Consider the following 24341-nt stretch of genomic DNA (forward strand, 5'->3'; position numbering starts at 1 on the left):
AGTGACTAGGCACTGTGCCAAATGTTCATACATTTACTGAAGTGATGCAACATCTTTTGAATTGGCATGGCTCCCCACGGAGGCTGGCAGCTAGAACTCTTAAGGGCCAATGTATTTTAGGTCTGACTTCAGGACCCTCTCCACTTACTAGCCTTTCTGGCCTTTACTGCCGCACTCTATGGCTGAGGGAAGGGAAGGTTCAGAGGTGTGATTCTGCTGAAGGTGCCCTGGCTCTGTATGGCTCTGTATGAGGGAGAAGAGGAAGAAAATGGAAAGGGGAAAGGATACCGGGAGTGAGAAAGTGAAAGGAGACTACTTGGTTTTTTATCTTTAGCAGAGACCAGACACCTTAGGGCCAAGGCAGAAGGCGGGGTGGGCGGGGCCGAGCCAGAGGCTGGGGTAAACCGGGCGGGTGTCCTAGCCCACAGCACTCACCGTCTTTGCTTCGTCCTCAGTGCAGGGCAACAGGTAAGAGCTGCATGCAGGGCTTGCAGGGCTCCCACCCACACTGCCGCATGGTGACTTTGGTTGACTAGACCTGACTCTGGAGTTTCACTCAAACTCTCTCTTCTGGTTTGGGTTTTCTTCCTTCCCCTCTCTTTTGTTAGTCTTCAGTATCATTCATCTCACTTCACTTACTCCTTGACATTCATGCTTTCTCCTACTTTCTCCTCAATGGACGTTTCTCTGTACCCACTCCCTTTCTGTCCCCTTCCTCAACTCTCCCGACTAGTCTCCTTCTGTTTCTGTCTTTTCTTTCTCTTCCTCTCCTGTCTCTCTAGAAGGCATCTTAACATTTCTTCCAAAATTCTCCACACCCCCGCCCCCACTTGACCCTTTTCTGTCTGCTTGCCCTAGAGCAGAGCTCAAGGTTTCAGAGCCTTGGGGGCGGGGGTGGGGTGGGGGTCAGACCTAGGGAAGGAAAAATGGAGGGTTTGGTGGCGGTGGTTAAGAATGGTAAGGCAGGATGGGAGAAACTGAGAGGTTGACAAATCAGCAGAAATAAAGGGAAGAAGGTGAAGAGGAACGCTGTCAGTGTGCAGAAAGGCAAGAGACTTGGATTGCCTCAGTCTTACTTCACTGTGAGACCCCAGGCAAGTTGGCAAAGGGGCTGCCCACAATTTCCACCAATCTCTTGGCTTGGCTTTGTGATCTAAATTCAGTTTCTATTCTCTTCTGACTCTCCAGTGGTAGGAAAGAGGGTTGCTAGGAGGGGAGGCAAGGCCTGATGCTTCCAGCTCCTGGAAGAAGTAGCGGACTTTCCTTCAGATGAAATGATCTTAAAAGCAGGCCACAAGTAATGGGAGATGGGAAAGAAAAGCTCATGAGTGGCTTCTGGCTTTCCGCAGGGACAGAGTTGTAGCTGGTCTTTCTGGTCTATGGGGCTGTAAATGGAGTGCTGACATAAAATTGTAGAATTGGAGACATGCAGGGAAAACCTTTGAGTAACGATGCCACTTGGCCTGAAAATTCACCATAATCTCTTTGATTTTGTTTTAAGAATACTTGGCAATCTTTTCTATGCAGTGGGTTGTAGAAATCATTAAATGATGGAATGAATTAATAAATGTTCAATAGTACCTCAAATTCTACTTTAGAACATTTGAGGAAAGCATTTGTCATAAAAGATAAATGCACAGTAAAGGGGCCCGTACTGGTGTAGCAGAGTGCCTTGGTGTCTAGAGTCGAGCTTTCAGCTAAAAAAATATGTAATGTTTGGATCGCAGATCCACAGTGGCTAAGCTAGGGTTCTCTTGAGGCAGACTGCCTAGGTTGAAAGCCTGCTTCTTTCATTTACCAGTTCTGGGACCTGGATGAGTCATTAGCCCTTTGGGGGCCTCAGTTTCACAGCACTGTCCTGAGGACTGAATAAGTCAATGTATGTAGGGCATTTGTAACAGTGAGAGCTCTGTTAATATTTGAATATCAGAGCCAGAAGGGAAATTATGAAATTTCCTATCTAATCCAATGTCTGTGGAGAAACTAAGGTCCAGAAGGTGTGGCGGAGGTTGAAGCGGGAGCCCAAGTTTACACACAGTAGATTGTATTAAAAGTGAGACAAAAATCTCATCTCCAACTTTCCATTCTTGGCCTTATATATATGTATGATGTGACTGATATATTCATGATGTGACTCCTTGGCTCCACAGTGTATGTTTTGCTATTGAGAAAAGATCTGCTACTAAGTCCTTACTGGCTTGGAACTCTGCAGCCTAGGCTGGCATGGGATTCAGGATCCTCCTGTCTCAGCTTCCTGTGTGTGTCAAGATGCCCAGCTAAGAGTCTATGTTCCTAATACTCTCAATGGTTTAAAATGCTTCCTCCATTTAATTTCAGTCATTCCCATTTCATACTAAGTAGTATTCTGCAGTGGACAAGACACAGAGTCCAAAGTAACTGCACTACAAAGTTATAAGTCATAATGATGTTCAGGAAGATCAGGATGGGACAAGAGAAGTTGTAATTGAAGCGTTAAAATAAATCAAGAATTCAATCCACGTCAAGAAGGACTCTGTATTTTCCCCAGGACCCTCAGTACATTATGGCCAATAGCTCCATAGAGATGATAAATATACTTGACCTTTTCAGTTTTTTTACATGGGAAGCAGGCCTCAATCCACCATCATTTCAGGGCAGGACTGTACTTTGCCTCTAATCTCAAGGGCTTTCCTTCTCACTACATACTTCAACATTGTTGCAATTGTTGTTGTCAGTATTGATGTCGGAGACATTTGTAGGAACTTGCAAGGACCTAGGCCATCCATCTTTACTCACTACAGATTGCCAGAGCCAGCCTTGGCCAGATGCTCAGACGTGATTCCAGGAAGGGTTTCTTCTTCTCTCCCACACCCTGGGCTCATCTTAGGGAGTGGCCAGACCCCAGGGGTGATAAACTCTGGGGGCTTTATCTATGGTCTGCAGGCTCAGGCTTGGGTGCTTTAGCCTGCAGAAGGGAGACTCTTATTTCCAAATATGAGTGAGGTAGGCACTGGATCCAATCAATGGCCTACCATATGATGGAGGCATAATTACCTCACATTTGACAACTCATCAAAGGCAAGACCTAGAAAGGAGGAGTGCCTTACCCCAAAACATTGAACAAAGAAGCTAGGAAGCCAGAATTTAAAGAAGAAAATCAAACTTTTTATGCTCAAGGGTTCGCATGTATTTAGTTGAGTTTTTGTTTTTTCATTTAATCCTTCCAAGCGGCTTCCTGCTTTTTACCCCTCCCGGGTCCATATGCCCAGGCCCACAGACTAACTCAGGCTGCTGTGACAAGCCTGGGAGACAGGGAGGATGTTCTAAGGCGGGATAAGATGACTGGGTTGCTAGAGGTGGGTGCTTGCTCTGTGAGATTCGGGAGATGAAGGAAGTTACCGACAGGCTAGGCCGTGAGTTCCTCGTACTCCCTTGTCCCTCACATAGTAAGGCTCTATACACTGCAGGGGCTGCTGGGTTGTACTCAGTAGCTTTCTTGGCAGGGCTGGGCCTCAGTCTTCCCACTTTCCCTCCTATCTCTCCTATTGTACTGGTCTTCATCTTGTCCACCCTTTGATCTTGGCTCTCCAACTGGCCCTTTTCTTTCAATCTATTTCTCACTCTTGTTCTATGTCTTTCTTTTTGGTATCTCTCAATCTTACCTCCTTATAGGCTTCTTCCTCCCCTATACCTACCTGTTTCCTTTTTAAATATAGATTTATTATTTTCGATGTGTGTGTGTGTATGTGTGTGTGTGTGTGTGTGTGTGTGTGCGCGCGCGCGCGTGTGGATCTGTGCAGAGGTGTGTATATGTGAATGCCAGGCCTGTGGAAGCCAGAGGCATCAGACTTCCTGGAGCTGGAGTGACAGGCAGTTGTGAGCCACACAACATGAGTGCTGAGGATCAAACCTTAAGCACTGAGCCGTCTCTTCTGCCCCTACCACTGTCTCTTGATCTTTGGAGTTTTTAACAAGCCCACTTCTCTTTTTCATTCATTTTCTCCCCCCAGCCCCAGTAGGGCCATGGTCCCCTTCCTTCCCCTAAGTCTGTATTGTCTAACCCTCCGCCTTTATCTTGGTGTCCCACTCTGCCCTTGCTCGGTTCCCCTCTCCTGCTACGTGACCGCCCCTTTGTGTCCCTGTTTGTCCCTACGGGTACATTCCCTGCTTCTCTTTCTCTTGTCTTCTTATCGCTCCCTGTTTCCTGGATTGCCCATCATCCTCTTGTCTTGTCTTTCAGTATCAGTCTTCGTCTCCATTGTTTTTATCTCTACCCTGTGCCCTTCCTTCAAGCTTTGAAGGCTTTCTCTTCCTCAGTTTCTGGTCTTCCTCCTCCACTACCTTTCTTCGTCTATCTTTCTGAAGTAGTCTTGATTCGTCCCTATGTCCCTTCTCTCTCTACTGAAGATCATACCTGTTCATTAACTTACTCCAAAATTCAGACAATGCTCCCGGACAGTTGCATGTCACTTGCTTTGTCATTTCCCCCTATCTTTCTTTACCTTGGCCTCTGTCTTCTTCATTGACCTATACAGATTATGTCTTTCAACCTTCTTGGGTCTTATTTTCACCTCTACCTTTATCTGTGTTTAACCAAAAGTCAGGAGAAAATTCAAATATATAAAAATACCAACCTGGTGGTACACAATCCGTTGGGTGCATGCCTGTGCTTTCCTGTTTCCTGGATCTCTTTAAGTTGACAGCTGGCTTCCAGCTCCTTCTCCCTCATTGGTAGAATATTCTCAGGACACAGCAGGAATATCCATCCTCAAGGAGCTCTGGTGAATGGGATCTGTTTGCATTAGCAGGCCAAAGTTTGATTTGGTTCAGGATAATAGTCTTTTGTTTGCTTGTTTGTTTTATGTTTTGAGTGGGTTTCTCTGTGTCGCCCTGGTTGTCCTGGAACCCAATCTGTAGACCAGGCTGGTCTTGAATTCACAGAGATGGGCCTGCCTCTGCCTCCCAACTTCTGGGATTAAAGGTGTGTGCCACCACACCTTGCTGAGGATAATATTTCAAGTGTGGATCAAAGGTTGATTGTCAGATGTCATTCTGCCATTCCCAGAGGCATGTCAATGATGCTCAGGATCCCTGAGCAGCTGGTGGCAGAGTGAGTCAGAATCCAGGCTTTCTGGCCTCTGTTTAGAAGTCTCTCCCTTGTCCCTTCATCTAGGGTGTTTCTCATTTCTCCCTCCCATTTTAACAGCAGGAGTCCTTTCTGAGAAGGGTAACAAGAGGGCCTCTGAGGAAGGCAGCAAACTTTGAGTGGGAAACTAAAGCAAAGAATTAACCACAGGCATGAGTTACCTGGCTTTTGGCCAGGCCCTCATGACGAAATCTCATCTCTTCCACAATTTCTACAGGACTTTGGGCTCAAGATGGTGGCAGCAGCTGTGTTGCTACGGTCCTGCCCAGTGCTCTCTCGGGGCCCCACAGGCGTCCTAGGCAAAGCGGCTAAGACTTACCAGTTTCTATTTGGTATTGGACGCTGCCCCATCCTGGCCACCCATGGACCAACCTGCTCTCAAATCCACCTTAAGGCAACCAAGGCTGGAGGAGGTAAGAAGAGGTTATTGGCAAAAGCAAATGTCTGGGTCATAAAGACAAGGGTCCAGGTCTGATATCATTCCTTAAGAGCTTGGAGAGTTAGTGTGAAAAATGTCAAGACAGAATGAATAGACCTAAAAAAAGATACCCAGGCTGTGTCTTCTGCCAGGGTCTTTCTAAAGCAGGGGTTCTCAACCTTCCTAATGCTGTGACCCTTTAATACAGCTCCTGATGTCATGGTGACCCCCAACTATAACATGTCGTGATAACCCCAATCATAAAATTATCTTTGTTGCTACTTCATAACAGTAGCAGTAATAATTTTATTACTGTTATGAATTTTTATTAATAAATTTATTTTAAATCCCAGCTGCAGTTTCCCCTCCCTCTTCTCCTCCATGTCCCTCCCCCCCCCACCCCTCTGTTCCCACCCTCAATCTACTCCTCCTCCCTGTTTCTGTTTAGGAAAGGGCAGGTCTTGCATGGATATAAATAAAGCATGACATATCAAGTTGCAGTAAGACTAAGCACCTCCCCTTGTATTAAGGTAGGCAAGGTGACCCAGGATGAGGAGTAGGGTCCCCAAAGCCAGTAAGAGTCAGAGAGCCCCTGTTCCCACTGTTAGGAGTCACACAAAAGTGCCAATGAATTATAATGTAAATACCCGATATACAAGATATCTGATATGCCCACAAAGGGTTGTGACCCACAGGTTGAGAACCACTGCTATAGTCTTATTTCCATGTTCTTCACACACTATACTTCATCCATGCTGAAAGAGATTAAAATTGCTCAAATCAATTTTCTTGGCCTATGATTCCTTGAGTTTGCATTTGACATATGACCTTCTCCTATACTATTATCTCCTCTCATACCTCTCATTTAAAACTGAATTTGGGCATCATTGCTTCTGCAAAGACTGCCTAGACCCCCAGCCTATCCAGTACCAACTCTTGGTCTCATCCTTTATATGGTCTGGATTTCATTTGTCCTGCCCTTTCTCCCATTCCACAGTTCCCAAGGTGCTGTTAGTGTGTGCTACTTCTCCCTGCTTAGGAATTTTGCCAGCAATAAGACCAGATTTATTTAACTCCTTGTCTCTAATAACCTTGCCTGTAATAGGACTCTGGGATTCAGTAAGTCCCAGGAATCATTGCTAAGTACAATGTATAGCTAAGAATGAACCTCCAATTACTCTCTTACCTTTGTTAGACTCTCCATCTTGGGCCAAGAGCCATTGTCCTTTCATGATGTCAGAACTCCAAGATGGGAAGAGCAAGATTGTGCAGAAGGCAGCTCCAGAAGTCCAAGAGGATGTCAAGACTTTCAAGACAGGTTGGAGTCAACCTCCACCCTATCCAACCTCTGTTCCCAAATACTGATCCCACTTTATCATACTCCTGAGCTAAGCAAATCCAAGGGAAGCTAGTAGACATTCTAGGATGGGCACTCTGAGCCTTTTGCATGGGAGCCGTAATAGGCAGTTGATTAGACCAGGCACTGAAGTGCATCCACCTCAACACGTACACATGCAAACTCCCATAACTTTTAGCTGTCAGTCTAAAATGGGCCCTCCTCTCTCCCAGGCAGCTAAATGGAATCCAAAAGGCTGGAACCCCAAATTTAGAAGGACCATATTATGAGAGTCCTATGAAGGAAAGAGCTAGAGAATAGATACATCCTTTAGCTTTCACACAATATAGACCAGTAATTTAAGTCCAGCCTTTATTCCCTGAAAAGTACTTTGAATTATCAATTTTATTAAAACAAATTCAAATAAACTTTGGTTGCCAATAAGTTATTCTTTGTAAGGGTATAGAGTTCAAGGACAACCTGGCCAGAGAGAACATCAAAGACAATCACACTTAAGGGACGGCCGTCCTATTGACATCTTTCACAGGCCACTTCGAGTTATCACTAAGAACAAAAAAGTTCAAGATGAAAACTGAATGATGTTCAGAAGACCAAAATGCACCAATCTCTCAAGTGCAGGGCCCAGGGGGCCTTTCCTGGTTACCTTATACAAAGGGAACTCTCAGTGGCAAGTGTGAGTCACCTTATAGAAGGTTCTGGACATTCTAGGAGTTGCTACTTGTAGAGATGAGTGAAAGCTTACTCTGCAGAAACATTCTCCAGGAGGCTTCTATACTTCCTAAACTTGAATTTCTATACATCACACTGAACCTAAAGAGGACAACAAATACTTTTTTCTCTCTTCATGCCAATGAATTCCATATTCCCTCTCAGACCTGCTGAGCTCCTTGGATTCAACCATCCCAAGCCAACCATTGCCTAGTTTCCAGGATCCAGAGGAGATTGAAGGGGCGATTACACACCTGATTCAGAACAACATGACTGGTGAGTTTGCCAAGATGGAAATAAAGGGCTTGGGAACAGGAAGTAGCCACTGAAAGGGTGTATGGCACAGGACAGCATAGGAAATGGGAAGATTTTAAACCAAAGAGACTTTAAAACTAAGCTTCAGTGCTGGTGTTGCTGGATCCATGGCTTTCGTAACTAAGTCACTTCATTCAACACTTACCTCAATTGTTTATAAGGAAAAATAAAATTACACTTATAGTAATATAGTATTCCTAGCTTATTATGAGGTCTCATTAAAAATTAGGCTTACCTCCATTATTTCTTTTCCATATTTCCCTCAAAGTTTCTCACCCTTCACAGATTCCCTTTCCATCTCCAATATCCATTTTTTCATAATGGAATTTGATTCATTTTTCTAATATAGGAATAAGGAATTATCTTTAAGTGATATAGGAAAATAAAGAGTAAATTACCATCTCCCATTAACCTTTTGTTGTATTTTCTCCCAGGCACACCTTCCTATGGCTACACACACACACACACACACACACACACACACACACACACACACACACGCATGCACGCACGCACACGCACACACACAGAGAGACAGATAGACAGAAAGAATGACAGAGACAGAGAGAGAGAATTTCCCATGCACTCTCTTAATCACACTCGTGATTTTTCAGAAATATGGCCTTATTACCTCCAGAGTGTATTGTGCTGCTCTGTTCACTTAACTATGTGACTTCATATCACTTATTACTTCATGGCCATCAACACAGAGCTGCATAACAATTATTAATGGCTGAAGTGTGTTTTGTAATGTGACTGTATCATTATTCATTTCATCAAGAACCTATAATTCAGGTTGTTTCTATTGCTTTTGTATTCTTCCAATTAAACTGCATGCTAATTTTACATCCATATGAATATACCCAAAGACAATTCATGGTTTTACCTTTTTCATTATTTAAACCAATGCGTCACTTACTTGCTGGGCATTTAATTGCTATATAACCTTGGTCAATTTAGCTGATCTTTTCATACCTGAGTTCCTTCAAATGGAAAATAGAGAGACTATTAGAACTTTCCATATAGTGTTGATGTGAGAAATCAACGAAATAACATTTTTAAGGCTCCTGGAAGTAAGTTTTACATGTTTTAGGCATCCATTCATGCTGGCTATGATAATATAATAAAATACTAGCTATTTTTAATTACAACCAGTATTATTATACTTTTGACACAATTATTACCATATACAAAATAGTGTTGTCATAGGATTCTCACAACTAAGCAAGGAAAGAATTCTAAGCTCCATTCTACATATGAGGATATTAAAACAAAAAAGGATTCTTTCAAAAAGATTTTTTAAAATTGAGTTCTTTTGGCTGGCATACCAAGTAATGGGTTTTGCACGGCATCATCATACATATGTGTTATTATATTTCATTCTCCTTTGTTCCTCCCTTACCATGTTCCCCCTTTTTACTAGTTGGCCCTCTCTTTTTGCTTTCCTATTACATGTATTCTATTGCCTTCTCTACTTCCTACTTCCCTTAAGATCTGTTCCTCCACCTATGGTCCCCTTTCCAGCTTTTGACCTACAAATAAACATATACAAACACATACACTATATACACAATTTTAAATTTAGGGCCCACATATATATGAGAGAACATATGGAACATTTTTCATTCTGTCTGGCTTATATTGTTTAACATAATGATTTTCAGCTCTATTTTCTAGCAAATATCATAATTTCATTTTTTATAGCTGCACAAAATTATATAGTTTTATATGTACCATATCTTCATTACCATTCATTTGTTGATGGCTGGTTCTATTTGCTAGTGATTGTGCACAGTGTAGCTATAACATGGATGTGCAAGGATGTTTGTGGTATGCTGACTTAGAGTCATTTGGGTTTATGCTCAGGAGTGATAAGTCATATAGTAGTCCTATTTTTAATTGATTCTTTTGAAGTTTTATTTTTATCATTTTTAAACCATGCATGCATGCATGCATGCATTTACATGTGCATGCACCTATGTGATAGTGCCCTTGGAAGCCAGATATGTGGGATCCCCTGGAGCTGGAGTTACAGGAAGTTGTGAGCCACTTTTGATGTGGTTGCTGAACACTTGATGTAGGGTCCTCTACAAGAGCAGCATGAGCTGCTGAGTCATCTCTCTAACCCCTGTTACTTTTCAGAGAAACTTCCACACTGATTTCCATAGTTGCTGTACCAGCTTATATGCCCACCCTTAGTGTATAAAAGTTCCTCTTTGACTGCACACTTGCCAAAATTTGTTGTCATTTGTTTTCCTGACATTAGTCATTCTGACTGAAGTGAGATGGAATTGAAAAGTAGGTTAAATCTGCATCTTCCTGGTGGCTAAGGATGGAAAGTATTTAGTATCCATTTGAATTTTTCTTTTGAGAATTGTCTATTCAGTTTACCAGCCCATTTACCAACTGGAAGATTTGTGGGGGTTTTTTGTGTTTAATTTTTGCAGTGGAGAAGATTCTTTGCTGGCTTAGAGTCACATAGCTATCAGGTGAGGAGACATGAGCAAAAAGTAGATCTAGCAATATTTCCTTCTCTGAGACTGAAATAGTCACTCCTGGAAGGCATCTTCCACACTAACTCTGGAAAGAAAGATGAGGCCAAGCTAAGAGTGGAAAGCATGACTAAATCTGTGAATGACTTATTGAGTCAATGAGTGAGTAAGGGATGGTTGAATGAAATAGTGGGAACCAGGGCTGGGTGATAGCTCCATGGGTAAAATGCCTGCTGTGCAAGCACAACAACCTGCATTTGAGTACCCACAACCCATAATAATCTCTGCATGGTCCTGGGGAGAGATGGAAGGCAGAGACAGGAAAATCCTTAGAAGCTGAAGGACCAGCTAGGCTGCTGCATGCCATTATGAACCAGAGACCCTGTCTCAAACAGAGTGGAAAGAGGGACTGACATTTGCAGCTGTTCTCTGAATTCCACACATGCACCATGGCATGAACACACCTGAAGGTTTGCATACACACAGCCATATACGTATATCATATTAAACAATAGAAGAAAAAGGAGAATTAATGAGAACCAGTAAGGTATTTGTTGAGCAAATAAATGATAATACATGGGAAGAGAATTAGAAAACTCAAAATCAACAACATGAGTAAAATAAAGACTAGTCAGGAAGAGATTTGAATTGAATTATTATCTCTATTTCTATTCCTGCAGAAAGCCAGGCCTTTGGTTATGATCAATTTTTCAGAGACAAGATCATGGAGAAGAAAAAGGACCACACCTACCGTGTGTTCAAGACTGTGAATCGCTGGGCTGATGCCTACCCCTTTGCCCAACACTTCTCCGAGGCATCTATGGCCTCCAAGGATGTTTCAGTCTGGTGTAGTAATGACTATTTGGGCATAAGCAGGCACCCTCGTGTCTTGCAGGCCATACAGTGAGTAGTAGAGTGTGCACTAAGAGCTGTGGGGCACATCTAAAGATCGAGAACCACGCTATCAGTGGACTCGTTAGTCTGACCACCATCTCTTCTGTACAAGGTCTCCCCAATATATCTAGTCCTCAGATGCAAACTAAATCAGTCAACACATCACAGTTTCTCAACTACTGTGTTTGCTGTGCATGACGATAATGGAAATCAAGGAAGGCCCCCTGATTCCATGGGCCAGAAACCAAAGTATAGAGTGGTGTGGGAGGGGGCAGGGGGCAAGAGAGACAGGACGTCCTTTAGCTTTTCCAAACCACTGAAGCTATATCTAGTTTGATTTTTTTGGGGAGAGGGGTTGGCCAGGGTTTCTCTGTGTAACGGCCCTGGCTGTCCTGGATCTTGTTCTGTAGCCCAGGCTGGCCTCAAACTCACAGAGATCCGCCTGCCTCTGCCTCCTGAGTGCTGGGGTTAAAGGCATGCACCATCCCCACCAGGCTATATCTAGTTTCTACTTCCATCTCTACCTTTCTCATTTTTTCCCCTACTTCTGTGCTTCTCAACCTGTGGGTCATGACTCCTTTGGGGCTTGAACGACCCTTTTACAGGTGTCGCCTATAACCATCCTCCATATCAGATATTTATATTGCAATTTATAACGGCAGCAAAATTACAGTTATGAAGGAATGAAAATAATTTTATGGTTGGGTATTAAGGGGTCTCAGCATTAGGAAGGTTAAGAACCCATTACCCAGGACACCATTTACACAGGACTACTTAAGTTAGCACTGATCACATTAAGGAGGGATTTCATATTCGCTCAGTGCCTAACAAGGTTTTGTTTTTGTTTTTGTTCTTCCTTGTCTTCTGTCTTCTTGGGGCCAGGGAGACCCTGCAGAATCATGGAGCTGGAGCTGGTGGTACTCGCAATATCTCAGGTACCAGCAAGTTTCATGTCGAACTTGAACAGGAGCTGGCTGAACTGCACCGGAAGGACTCGGCCCTGCTCTTCTCCTCCTGTTTTGTGGCCAACGATTCTACTCTCTTCACACTGGCCAAGCTTCTGCCAGGTGAGCAAGGCTGCTTTCCTGCAGTAGAGCCTCCAGCCTCACTTGCGGCCCCTCTATTGAGTTCCCTTGCTTCCTCTGCTCTTCCCTTTCGCTTGCCATGCATGGTCTTAACAGTGGATGAGTACATCCCTCTGCTTTCACTCCTACCACACTAGGCTGAGGGCCAGCACCAAGGGAACAGCGCCTAACCTCACAGAACGGTAACACCATAAATTCTTCATTTCTAATACACAGTCTTTTGTCTCCATGAGATCTAAAAATACTTTTCTCTGAAACCTTTACCTGCATCCTTCTCTCTTAACAAAAAACCCAGGTCTTACACAAATACTACAGAAACCACTGGATAGCTTTTCCTTACTTATCGACATGTAACCTCTGAATCTATCTGTTCATCGACATTTCTTCACTGTTTCCCTTTACCGTGAAATACTCCCTTTTGCTAAAGGCATCCCTTCAACTATGCACTAGAGCCTTTCTTCCCAATTTTCCACTCTCCAGTTCATGTCATCCCGTCATATGCCTTCCATCAGTCTGAATCTTAGATGGATCCACTGCTCCACATCTATGTCAATCCTGGGCTCATCTAAGTGCTCAGAGAGAAGCCACTAAATTGCCACATGCCTTAACCTCTACTCAGAGCTTTTCAAGTCTCTGGGACAATTTTGCCAAGTCACCTTCAGAACAATGTTTCATTATATAAATCTATCTCTGTCCTTTCCCTGTTTAAAATTCTTTAATGGACCCCTCTTGCCCCTAGGATCAAATGTAAACTCTACATGATGGCTTCTAACTAACCCAAATTTTAAGAAGGGCATGGATCTACATCTGTAATCATGGTACTTGGAAGGCTGAGTCCCAAGGACTACATAGTGGATTACAGGCTAGTCTGGGTTACAGAATGAGACTCTAACTCAAAAACTGAATTCTATCATACATATATCTTTTAAACCTCATCTTTTGACATCCCTCTCTTACTCTTTCACCCATTTATAAATTATTCATTTGTTTATGCATTCACTCACTAAAAATGTTTCCTTAGCATTATATGTACCTTATACTGGGAACAAGGGATATAAAGATAAAAATGTTTGGGCTTTGCTCTCAAGTAACTTCTAGCTAGGCAAGCCAAGTCCTGGAAGAAACCATGATTCATTTTTCTCAAATAGAAGTTGTTCCTTATTTTATTAAAGACCACAGATCCTTGGTGTCTGTGAAATTTGAAGGTTCTATAGTACAGATAAAACCCTTCCCCACATTCCAGACCTTCCTACCCTCCCAGTGTAGCCTTGTAAGAATCTCTGCACTCCTGTTCTGAAGAAAACCCTTTTGTGGTGCTGAGCTTGTCATTGGTCATTCTCTGCTCTTTTTGCTGTGAATGAGTCTACCAGTGAAACCTGATAAGCATCCTTCCCTGTAATATAAATACATGGGTGCTACCTGGAAAAGATGGAGTGTCAAGGAGTTCAGGGAGAACCTAGCAGCGTCAGTCCAAGTCTATAAGCTTTCTCTGTGAATCCTTTTCCAAGCTTTGACTTTCCAAGTATCGAGGAGAATGATCTAAACCCTGTCACTGAGAAACTTAAGAAGCCTGGGAAATTTAATTTTCTTTCCCCTAAAGATAGTCAGAGGTCATGGCTAGGCGTCCTTGGAGGGAGGAGTATAAGAGTGCCTGGGCAGGGGAGTTGTGACAGACAAGGGAGGAAGAGGTGTGTCACAAAGGTTAACACAGGAGGAGGAAGAAGAGCAGGTCTTCGGAGGGGAAAGGGGTTATTAGTCTTTCTTCTCCTGCCAGGCCACACCCGGAGTGTAAAGTGGGAGTACTGAGACAGAAGCTTAACAATTACACCTCTGTTTCCTCAGGGTGCGAGATCTACTCTGATGCAGGCAATCATGCTTCCATGATCCAAGGCATTCGCAATAGTGGTGTAGCCAAGTTTGTCTTCAGGCACAATGACCCAGACCACCTGAAGAAACTTCTTGAGAAGTCTAATCCCAAGACACCCAAAATTGTGGCCTTTGAGACTGTTCACTCCATGGATGGTATGTATATATGTGTTTGAGTGCATGTTGACTATTATTGATATCTCACAAAAACATGAAGATAATAACAACTAACATTTATATAATGTTTAGTATGCTATGCAATTATTCATTAGTTTACATGTATTAATTCACTAAATCCTCATGATGAGTCTATGAAGTAGGTTCTATTATTATTATTATTATTATTATTATTATTATTATTATTGCATGAAGAAACTGAGACATGAACAAGTGGAGTCATAGGTCATACATGTAGCAAATGCCAAAGGAGAGGCAGTTATTACATTCTTTTTTTATTAATTAAATTTATTTATTTATTTTACATCCCAACCACAGTTTCCCACCCCCCTCTCCTCTCATTCCCTCCTTTTACTTTCCCTCTGCCTCCACCAATCTACTCCTCCTCCATTTCTGATCAGAAAGAGGCAGGCCTCCCATGGGTATGGACAAGATATGGCATATCAAGTTGCAGTAAGACTAAGCACCTCCCCTTGTATTAAGGCTGGGAAAGGCAACCCAGTATGAGAAATAGGTTCCCCAGAGCCAGTCAAAGCATTACAGACAGCCCCTGCTCCCACTCTTAGGAGTCCTACACATAGAGCAAGCTACATAACTTGTCACATACATGCAGAATGCCTAATTCAGTCCTATGCAGGCTCCCTGGAGGTTAGTTCAGTCTCTGTGAGCTCCTATGAGGCCAGGTTAGTTGATTCTGTGGGTTTTCTTTTGGGAGGAAGGATTGCACAAGCTATTACATTCTTATACACAAAGAAACTGAAGTCCACAAAGAGCATCAAAGTTTGTTTTAGTGCCTTATCAAGTTGATGGCAAAATGATTCTTTTCTTAGTAGGCTACATAAATAACTCTATTTCCCTGCATGACACTCTTTCCATAAGGAGGGATATGCAAGTTAGTCATGGCAGTGTCTGCTCTCTACAGTGGCAAGGTTTACAAACTCCTGCCTAGGATTCCATGGTCCACTAGGAAACACTACAGTCAGAACAGGTTTTCAAGCCAGACAGATTTGGATTTAACTCCCACCTTTGATATATATTATCTGTGTGAACTTGGGGAATTTTCAAACTCTCTGAGCCCCAGTTTTCTCCAGGATAAAATGTCTGGTTGTAGAATTATAGGTGATGGAAGTCATTTCATTTATTACACTTTGACAGAAATGAATGACTTTATTCTCCCCTCCTTTCTTATACAACTGAAATGATGCCCAGAGCTGTCTATTAATGGTTCTGTGCATCAGAAGTCATGTGTTTAGGTATTTGTTTCTGGATTTACTTAAGGGAAGAGGTCCTCATTTTGCGTCAAGGTGCCACTTTTCCAAGAGGATCCTTGGTATTCCCTGATTTATATAACCACAAGCACCATAAATATCATGCAATCACAAACTGTCCATGTTCAAATACTAGCATAACTATTAGCTTGGGCAAGTTTTAAAAAAGACGTATCTATTATTATGTATGATTTGTATGTGGGCACCCATGACCCAGCACAACTCTGTGAAGTTGGTTCACTCCTTCCATCTTGGCTGTGGAAATCTATCAGGTTCTGGAAATGTCACCAGGCTGTACTGCAGGCACTGTCGCCTGCTCAGCTACTTTACAGCTCCTAGTGCCAGTTTTTAAAGCTGCCTTATGTTGCAGTTAGGTGATTTGCAAAATGCTGGTATTAATGGTAGAATATCCCTGAACACTACATGAATTCACACACATAAGGTACTCACTGTCGTGCCCATCAGCACACTTCTACAATCATAAGGAAAGGGAAACCAGCACATCTGCATATTTTTAACATGGAACAACTATTAGTTTTCCTAGTGGAAGTTATGGCTGCAATCACACTAGTTCTGCTTGCAAATGAACTGCTCCTTATTTTCCTGGTGGAAAGTGCCTAACCTGTCAAGTCTAGAGGTGGATTTCTGCTTCTGAAATGATACCAGAATCATCACAACTGTCTTGTCTCAAGTTCCATCTTCTGTTGTTGGTTGTCCTTATCATTTGCTACCTTTTCCCCCATTATAGGTTTTATTCTGGTCCAGGGCCTCTGTTTCCATCTGAAAAAGTTTCTTCTATATTCCAATTTTCTTTACCTCAGCAATTTCCAGGAAGCAGAGGGATAGTAGAAGTTGTATGGTCTTAGAATGGCCACAAAGTCTATTCAGATGACATCTAAAATAGCATGAAAAATACTAAATAGGTATGGAAAATGGAAGAGTATGACGTAGCTTCTAATTTGATACATTGTGACAGAACCTGAGGAAGAGGTTCCTTGGAGAAAAACCACCCTTACAGAGACCCAAAAAACTCAATAAAGCAGAAACATAAAGGAACTTGGAATGAAACACAAGGGTACAGAGAAAGCATTCAGAAGAAAGGAACACAGTGAGGAAAAGATGAGAAAGTAAGGAGATAGAGCAGAGGGAGAGACAGAGACACAGAAACAAGCATGGACACAAAAGAAGACAGTGACAGAAATCCAAACAGACAGAAGAGGGCCAGTGACGAATACTAATGTTGATAGGTTACCAACTGTAGCTGGCCAAGGGGGCGAGCGGCTCTGAAGTGAGGGCGGTGGTAAATTCGAGCAGAACATGGTGTTTTTTACGTTAAACACAGGTATAATATAGGTGACTGCTACCTCTAGATAGAAATGTATAACCCCGGAAGTGATGCGGGCAGCAGAGAGGCTACAAATGATAGAAACAAAATTGTCAAAATGAAGTAAAAATAATGACAGAATGGGGAAATACACAGGGAGGGGGTGAACACAATCACGAAGAACTGGGGTGTGAGTGGGGTTCAAATGGTTGATGCTTGGAACACTCCCAAATGAGGGCAGACACCTTCCTCCTTGTCTACAACACCTTTTTCAAAGTCAAAGTAGGCTTAAATGAGAAGACAATTAATTCCATATAGGAAATGGAGCTGGGGAAGGGTTATGATTTCCCACTCCTTTCCCTGGGTCTTTCTCAGGTGCCATCTGTCCTCTGGAGGAACTGTGTGATGTGGCCCACCAGTATGGGGCCCTGACCTTCGTGGATGAAGTCCATGCTGTAGGACTGTATGGAACCCGAGGTGCAGGGATTGGGGAGCGTGATGGAATTATGCACAAGCTTGACATCATCTCTGGAACTCTTGGTGAGTGTCTTAGTCAGGGTTACTGTTACTGTGATGAAACACTATGACCAAAAGCAACTTGGGGAGGAAAGGGTTTACTGGGCTTACATATCCCGAATCAGTCCACTGAGGCAGGCCAAGGCAGGAAGAGGGAAGCCAGAGCAGGAATTCAAACCAGGTGAAAACGTAGAGGCAGGAGTTCATGCAGAAGCCATGGAGGGGTGTTGCTTACTGGCTTGCTCCTCATGGCTTCCTTAGCCTGCTTTCTCACCCGGGACCACTAGCCCAGGGTAGCATTATCCAAAATGGGCTGGGTCCTCCCACATCAATCACTGATTAGGAAACTGCCCTATAGACTTACCTGCAGCCCAGTCTTATGGAGGCATTTTCCCAATTGAGGGCCCCTCCTCTCAGATGACTCTTGCTTGCGTCAAGTTGACATAAAACTAGCCAGCAGTGAGCAAATACTTTGGGCCTCCCCTAGATGTAATCTAGAGAATGGCCTCCAGCAGACCTATTTCTTCTTCCTGTTTACAGCTACAGGGGTTGTTTGGAAAGAATTTATTATCCCAGGCTTTTATCCTACCAAATCATCTCTTTCCCATTGCATTGTACAGTCACTGAGAAATTCTGGAAAAGTTTTTCTAAAAGGTTCCTGAAATGGACCAAACAGCTGGATTCAGCTAGAATAAGAAGAAAACTGTTTCCCTCCCAACACCAGCCCTAAGTCTCATCCTAGTTAGTCTCCAGGCCCTAACCAACTAAAGGTCCCCACCCTGCTCCTGCCTATCTCGTCACCACATATGGCAGTATGAGGCAGTCCTATCTCAGACCACAGAACTATCAACTCTGACACGCACAGGAGAGATGCACAGTGGACTGGGAAGGGAGTCGAGAGCCCCAGCTTATGATGTACCTGCCTGTGTTACCTGGGGCTTTACCCTGCCTCTCTGAGGTCTGATCATCCGGTCTATGCCTAACTTGTATTGCTTGTTTGTAGGCAAGGCCTTCGGCTGCGTCGGTGGCTATATCGCCAGCACTCGGGACTTGGTGGACATGGTGCGCTCCTATGCGGCAGGCTTCATCTTCACCACTTCACTGCCTCCAATGGTGCTCTCTGGGGCTCTAGAATCTGTGCGTCTACTCAAGGGAGAGGAGGGGCAAGCCCTGAGGCGGGCACACCAGCGCAATGTCAAGCATATGCGCCAGCTACTAATGGACAGGGGCTTTCCCGTCATCCCCTGCCCCAGCCACATCATCCCCATCAGGGTAAGAAACCCATCATGCCCCCTGCCTTCCTCACCTCCCTTTCCTGGAGCCTTCCTATTTCCAATAGACTGCTTCCTACCCCTTCAATCAACACTTTGCTTTCTTATGACCCTCCCCGACAAATATACTTTGCTCCGTTTTGAAAACTTAGCCATTATAGATTAACCTGTCTTTTTTGCACCAATCATTGCCCCACTATTACTAAACTGCTCTGATCCTCACAATATTGAGCTTATAATTTAGTCTTTTTTAAGTTGCTTATAAAAACTGTTAGTGGATCATAAAATCAGTTTAGTGGGTTATACTAAGCACTAAAAATAGGGACATACAGAATAGAAAATGTTGGAGCATACAACACACAGTCAAGATTGCCAATTTGTTCAGGCTTATATATACTCACCCCTGATTATACTGTAAAACATACTTGTTACTAACAATTGAGGTTAAAAAAAACCAGCCACAGAAATAGCTGGTACTTTGGATCCCTAGCTGTGTTTAAATGTTTCCTACTTCTAAAATCAACCACTGCTCCTTTCTTAAAGGACATCTATTTATGTCCTTTTACGTTAAGTCAGGGTGTAAAAAGGACACTCCTTGTGACAATTTTGTGGATGAGAAGGAAAGAATAGTAACCTCTTAGTATCCATGAAGGATTGGTTCCAGCCTTGCCCACGGCCCATATCATAATCCATAAATGTTCTCATCAGTTTGTATAAAACAGTGTTACATTTCCATATAATCTACTCAGTCCTTCAAGATACATTTAATCTTCTCTAGATCACCAATACCAAATTCAAACAAAAACTACTTAGCCACTAAACTGTATTGTCTGGGAAGTATCAACAAAGAGAATCCATAAATTAGATATTTGAATTTTTTCTTTTTAATCTGAGGCTGGGTGAATACTTGAATGAAGAATACAGAGATACAGAGGACCAACTGGAGTCACTCTGTTTAACTGTCTAATTTTTAAATTAACCTAGTGACAGCAGCCCAGAGGTACCCTGGCTTTCCAACCACCCCAACTTAACCAACATGCTTGTTGTACAAAGAGTATCAAGACAAAGATACCAGGTCTACCCCTCCTTCAAATCTCATTGCTGGCTCTGGTCTCCATGTGATAGAGATTCTGGAGCTGTTACTGCCTAAGCCCTTTATGAAAAAACAATCTGTCCCCCAAATTCAGTGGTGTGCCTTGATCTGGTTCCCTCCACCTCCTTAATGGAGCTAGTGTGCAATGGTGGCCCAGGGTGAGTGGTACTGAAAGGCCTTTCTTTTGAGCCCAGGTAGGTGATGCGGCACTCAACAGCAAGATCTGTGATCTCCTGCTCTCCAAGCACAGCATCTATGTGCAGGCCATCAACTACCCAACTGTGCCTCGGGGTGAGGAGCTGCTGCGCTTGGCACCCTCCCCCCACCACAGCCCTCAGATGATGGAAAACTTTGTGGGTAAGTAGGCAGCATGGGTGTCTACACTTTCCTACCAGGCTCTATACCAGGGTCACGAATGGGAAACAGTCCACAGATTCACTGGGTTCTAGTTTGGTTGGGGAGATCATAGAGACACAAATAATAGTGGACACAAACAATGATATCAGGTGACATCAAAGATTAAGAAATAGAGTACCTGGGGAAATTGTGGAAGCAAAGAGGAGGGCACTAACCTAACCGTCAGGATTCAAGATAGACTTCCTAGGGGACAGGACCTCTGACCGGAACCTTACTAGTGAGTGGTTTTGAACCAAAAGAAGAGGGTTGATAAGGAGTATTCCTAGAGGAGGAAGGAACACAAAGAAAGGCAAGGAGGAAGGTGAGGAGGCGCCTCATGTGAAGAACAGTAACAGCTGAGCTTGCCTGAACATGCCCCAAACCCCAGCACTTTGGAGCTGGAAGTGGAAAGATCAAGAGTTCGAGGTCATTCTTGACCACAGCTAGTTTGAGGCCAGTGTATGGACTAAGGAGGCCAGGTCTCAAAAGCACCAATGAAAAAAGGAGTTGCTGGAATGGAGGATAGTAGGATGAGAGGGTGTTGATGTATGAGCTACAAAGACAACATAAACAAGGACTAGGTTTAGAGGCTGGTAGAGCTGAGTTGAGTACTTTGGGTTTTATCCTGAAAGATGACATTTTGGTATATTCACCCAATGTTTACTGTATTTCTTTGGGGTGTATTTTTGAGACTGCAATTTAATTATGACATTTCTCCCTTCATTTCCCCCCTACACACCCTCCCATTTACCCTTCCTCACTGGCCTTCAAATTCATGGCCTCCTTTTTCATCAATTGTTACTGCATACATACATGCATATACATATATATATAATGTTACTTGTATGCATGCTGGCAGGGTATATTTTTTAACATAGAACCTAGCACATACAAGTTGCTCTGTGAAATATATGCAAGCAATCAATGGCAGAGGAGACAGATACAGACTAGTCTGATATCAGCTGGGGGGCTATGGAATACGAGCAAAACTACAAAGGATTTATAGTTGAGCAAGTCTTTGCGGTCCACATTGAACTATATGTGGACACAGTGCTAAGATTCTAGAATAAAAGAATTCCAGGAGCACTAAGTAGATAGGAAAGCAGAAGACATGTACTGACAAGTCATTCTGTCTAGCACATAGGCAGGATAATCTGAAGAAGATAGTTAGGTGCTATTAATCCATTCATTCACTTAAAAACATCAAATAAAGCTGTCTAATATCCATTATTAACCTATGCCAAGCACTGTTTTAAATGTATTAACCCACTTGATACACAGACTAGAGATACTTTTATAGTTTTCATTTTGTACTATGTACAAGTCGAAGTATAAAAAGTTACTGGTTCACATAGACACTAGGGTCCTGACTTACCTCTGTGGTCATAGCTACTAGGCTTTTTTTTTAATTTTTCAAGACAGGGTGTCTTCTGTGTAGCTTTGGAGCCTGTCCTGGAACTCACTCTGCAGCCCAGGCTGGCCTCAAACTCACAGAGATCCACCTGCCTCTGCCTCCCGAGTGCTGGGATTAAAGGTGTGTGCACCACCGCCACCACCCAGCCGCTACTAGGCTTCTATGAGTGGATGCTTCAGTCTCTGCTCTAGCTCTGGGATTTAGTCAGAGAGCTCTCAGTGCTTCGGTCTCTGAGTGCTCACTTTTGCAGGAAAGACATACTAGAGACGTCTTCCACTACTCAATCTCATAGCCAACTCATCCTGAAATCCTGCACATCTTCTCTTTAACTTCTTTCAAGCCTAGTTTCCTTTCTCTGTTGCTATTTCTTAAAAATATATCAATATACTCCCCCCCCCCATTTCCTTGCGTCTCTTTGGGGTTTTTCTAAAACCCCAAAATATTGCTCCACTTTCTAAACCTCTTCATTGCCTGTTGTTAACATTTTCTAAGCTCTTAGAATCTATCCTCTGGAACAGTGACCTCTATCTAAAGTAAGGGACTCGAGATGACCCACAGGCTGAGAAAATATATCACCATTTAATATGCAAGATGACAACAACAAATGTCCATAATATACAAGTAAATACAGGTTGGAGGGACCTGCTAAACCATTTATACTGCTGCGGATGTGTAGCCCCACATTTGTAGAGACCCCTAGACTACAGACCAGAGTTGAAGCTCCTCAGTATGACAGTCAGGGCGTTGTACGTGGTGCTGTTTGTGCCCTGTCTTGTTCCCTCTTCTCCTGCCATGTGCATTTTACTTCTCTAGCTACGTCCAATGAATTCAAGTTCCCCTACTGGGCTTTGCTCTCTTGACTCAGTCAAGAGCAGTGGCTTCCTTCTCTGCATCTTCTAGTCTTAATTTATCCTGTCAACAGATATCTATTGTGTACTTACTATGGGCTAGACATTGTGCTAGGGACCTACTAATAGACAAAACACAAAATTCTACCCTTCCGGAGCTTAACTCGAGTCGAAAGGGATGTTTAATTTTAAAAAAATCAATCAATCAATCAGCACTCTAGTTCAAAGTGTTAAGGGAAAACAAAAAGCAGAAAAGGGTGACAATATGTCCTGCAGGCAGGCACTGGCTCAGAGAAGAGCCATAGGTTTGAAATGGCAAGGGCAGAAAACATCGAGGTGACACTAGAGCAAAGATTTGATGGAGACAAAGAGGTTAGCTGGGTAAATATCCAATGGACATCCCAGAGAACAGTCCAAGGCAAATACCCAAAGACAGAAATAGTCCTCCTATATTGGGAGAACAAGAAGATGGGTGTGGATGGATGGTATACGTAAGTGAGCCAAAAAGTGAGCAGAACAGTCATATGGAGGACAGAGATATGAATAGTTCAGGTGTGTCCATGTTGTTAGATATAGCTATTAGGCAGCCAAGCAGAAATGCAGAAATGCTATTGGATATACAAGTCTGGGAACTGACACAGAGTTCTAGGAAAGCTGGAAATAAAAATTTCAGAACCATCAGCACACAGACGGTGTTTAAGAACCTAAGACTAGATCGTACCAGCAAGGGATGGGGGAAAAAGGGGGTTTAAAACAGAGACCAGTCACACACCTTAAGTACTTCCTACAGTTGGGTCACAGTCCCTCCTCTGGGTCCCTACACACCCCAGGAATGCGGCCTCTACCCTGCCTCACAACACCGATATCACAGTATGATTACTTTTAGTGCCATCTTAATCAGGTTAGGATTTTCTAAGCAGAGAGATTCACAGTTGAGCTTATACGTGTCCTTTATGTAGGGAGTGGTACAGGCTAGTACAGCATGGTTTTAAATCCTGTCATAGGCATGACTTCCTGTCTTTTATACATCTCAGCATCAATAGACAAATGGTGGTATTCATGAATCACACTGAAACAAACAAACAAATTCACTTCTGGACCCAAGTTCCCTCAAAGGATTGTGGGAGTCAAGATCTTGGTGCATTTTGCAGCAACAAGGGTTTTGGCAGACCACGTTTAACTAATTCTTTCCCTCTTCTTTTATCCCCTTGCAGAGAAGCTGCTGCTAGCCTGGACTGAGGTGGGGCTGCCCCTCCAGGATGTGTCTGTGGCTGCATGCAATTTCTGTCATCGTCCTGTACACTTTGAGCTTATGAGTGAGTGGGAGCGATCCTACTTTGGGAACATGGGGCCCCAATATGTTACCACCTATGCCTAAGCAGCAGCTGCCTTGAATGCCCACACCACCTGCACTCCATTTAGGGCTGGCCTTCTTCTAGTCTCTGCTTTGTTGTGTGCTTCTAGCTGATTTGATTCTGAAAATAAAGAGCAACCTGAAGCATTCGTAGCCCTTTGGTGGACAAAGACAGGAAACTGTACTATACTGACTCATTCAGACAAGTCCCAGCCCCACAAGGAAACCACAGATTACTTGGTGGTCTGACCACTCTATTTTACTGACAGAAAAAGCCACATTTAGGAAGAGGAGAGAAATGCTCCTAAACAGCATTGGAAGTTGTACAAAGAGCTAAACCCCTTAGCAGACTTGAAGTGGCTTTCTCAATGGTTTCAACAAAAATACAGGGCTCTCCCCTTCACTGGTACACCTGGAAAG

General features: G+C 43.3%; 1 protein-coding gene and 1 long non-coding RNA gene across 5 annotated transcripts in view; one reads left to right on the top strand and one right to left on the bottom strand.

Moving 5' to 3' along the window:
* LOC119086632 overlaps positions 1-4888 on the bottom strand; it is a 30186-nt gene extending 25298 nt beyond the window's left edge. For all 4 annotated transcript variants that reach the window (XR_005089966.1, XR_005089963.1, XR_005089964.1 and 1 more), the window contains exon 1: positions 4614-4888. This is a non-coding gene — a long non-coding RNA (uncharacterized LOC119086632). The remainder of the gene's footprint in view (positions 1-4613) is intronic.
* On the top strand, positions 363-24074 carry Alas2 (5'-aminolevulinate synthase 2). The gene is made up of 11 exons (XM_028883451.2): positions 363-468; positions 5343-5538; positions 6739-6861; positions 7774-7884; positions 11096-11318; positions 12192-12376; positions 14237-14416; positions 17405-17569; positions 18549-18817; positions 20104-20266; positions 23782-24074. Exons 2-11 carry the CDS (start codon positions 5358-5360, stop codon positions 23943-23945), a joined length of 1764 nt encoding a protein of 587 aa, XP_028739284.1. The 5' UTR covers positions 363-468; positions 5343-5357; the 3' UTR covers positions 23946-24074.
* Positions 24075-24341: the final 267 nt, after the last annotated feature.

This window comes from Peromyscus leucopus, chromosome X (genome assembly GCF_004664715.2).
Source record: "Peromyscus leucopus breed LL Stock chromosome X, UCI_PerLeu_2.1, whole genome shotgun sequence".
Classification (NCBI taxonomy): domain Eukaryota; kingdom Metazoa; phylum Chordata; class Mammalia; order Rodentia; family Cricetidae; genus Peromyscus; species Peromyscus leucopus.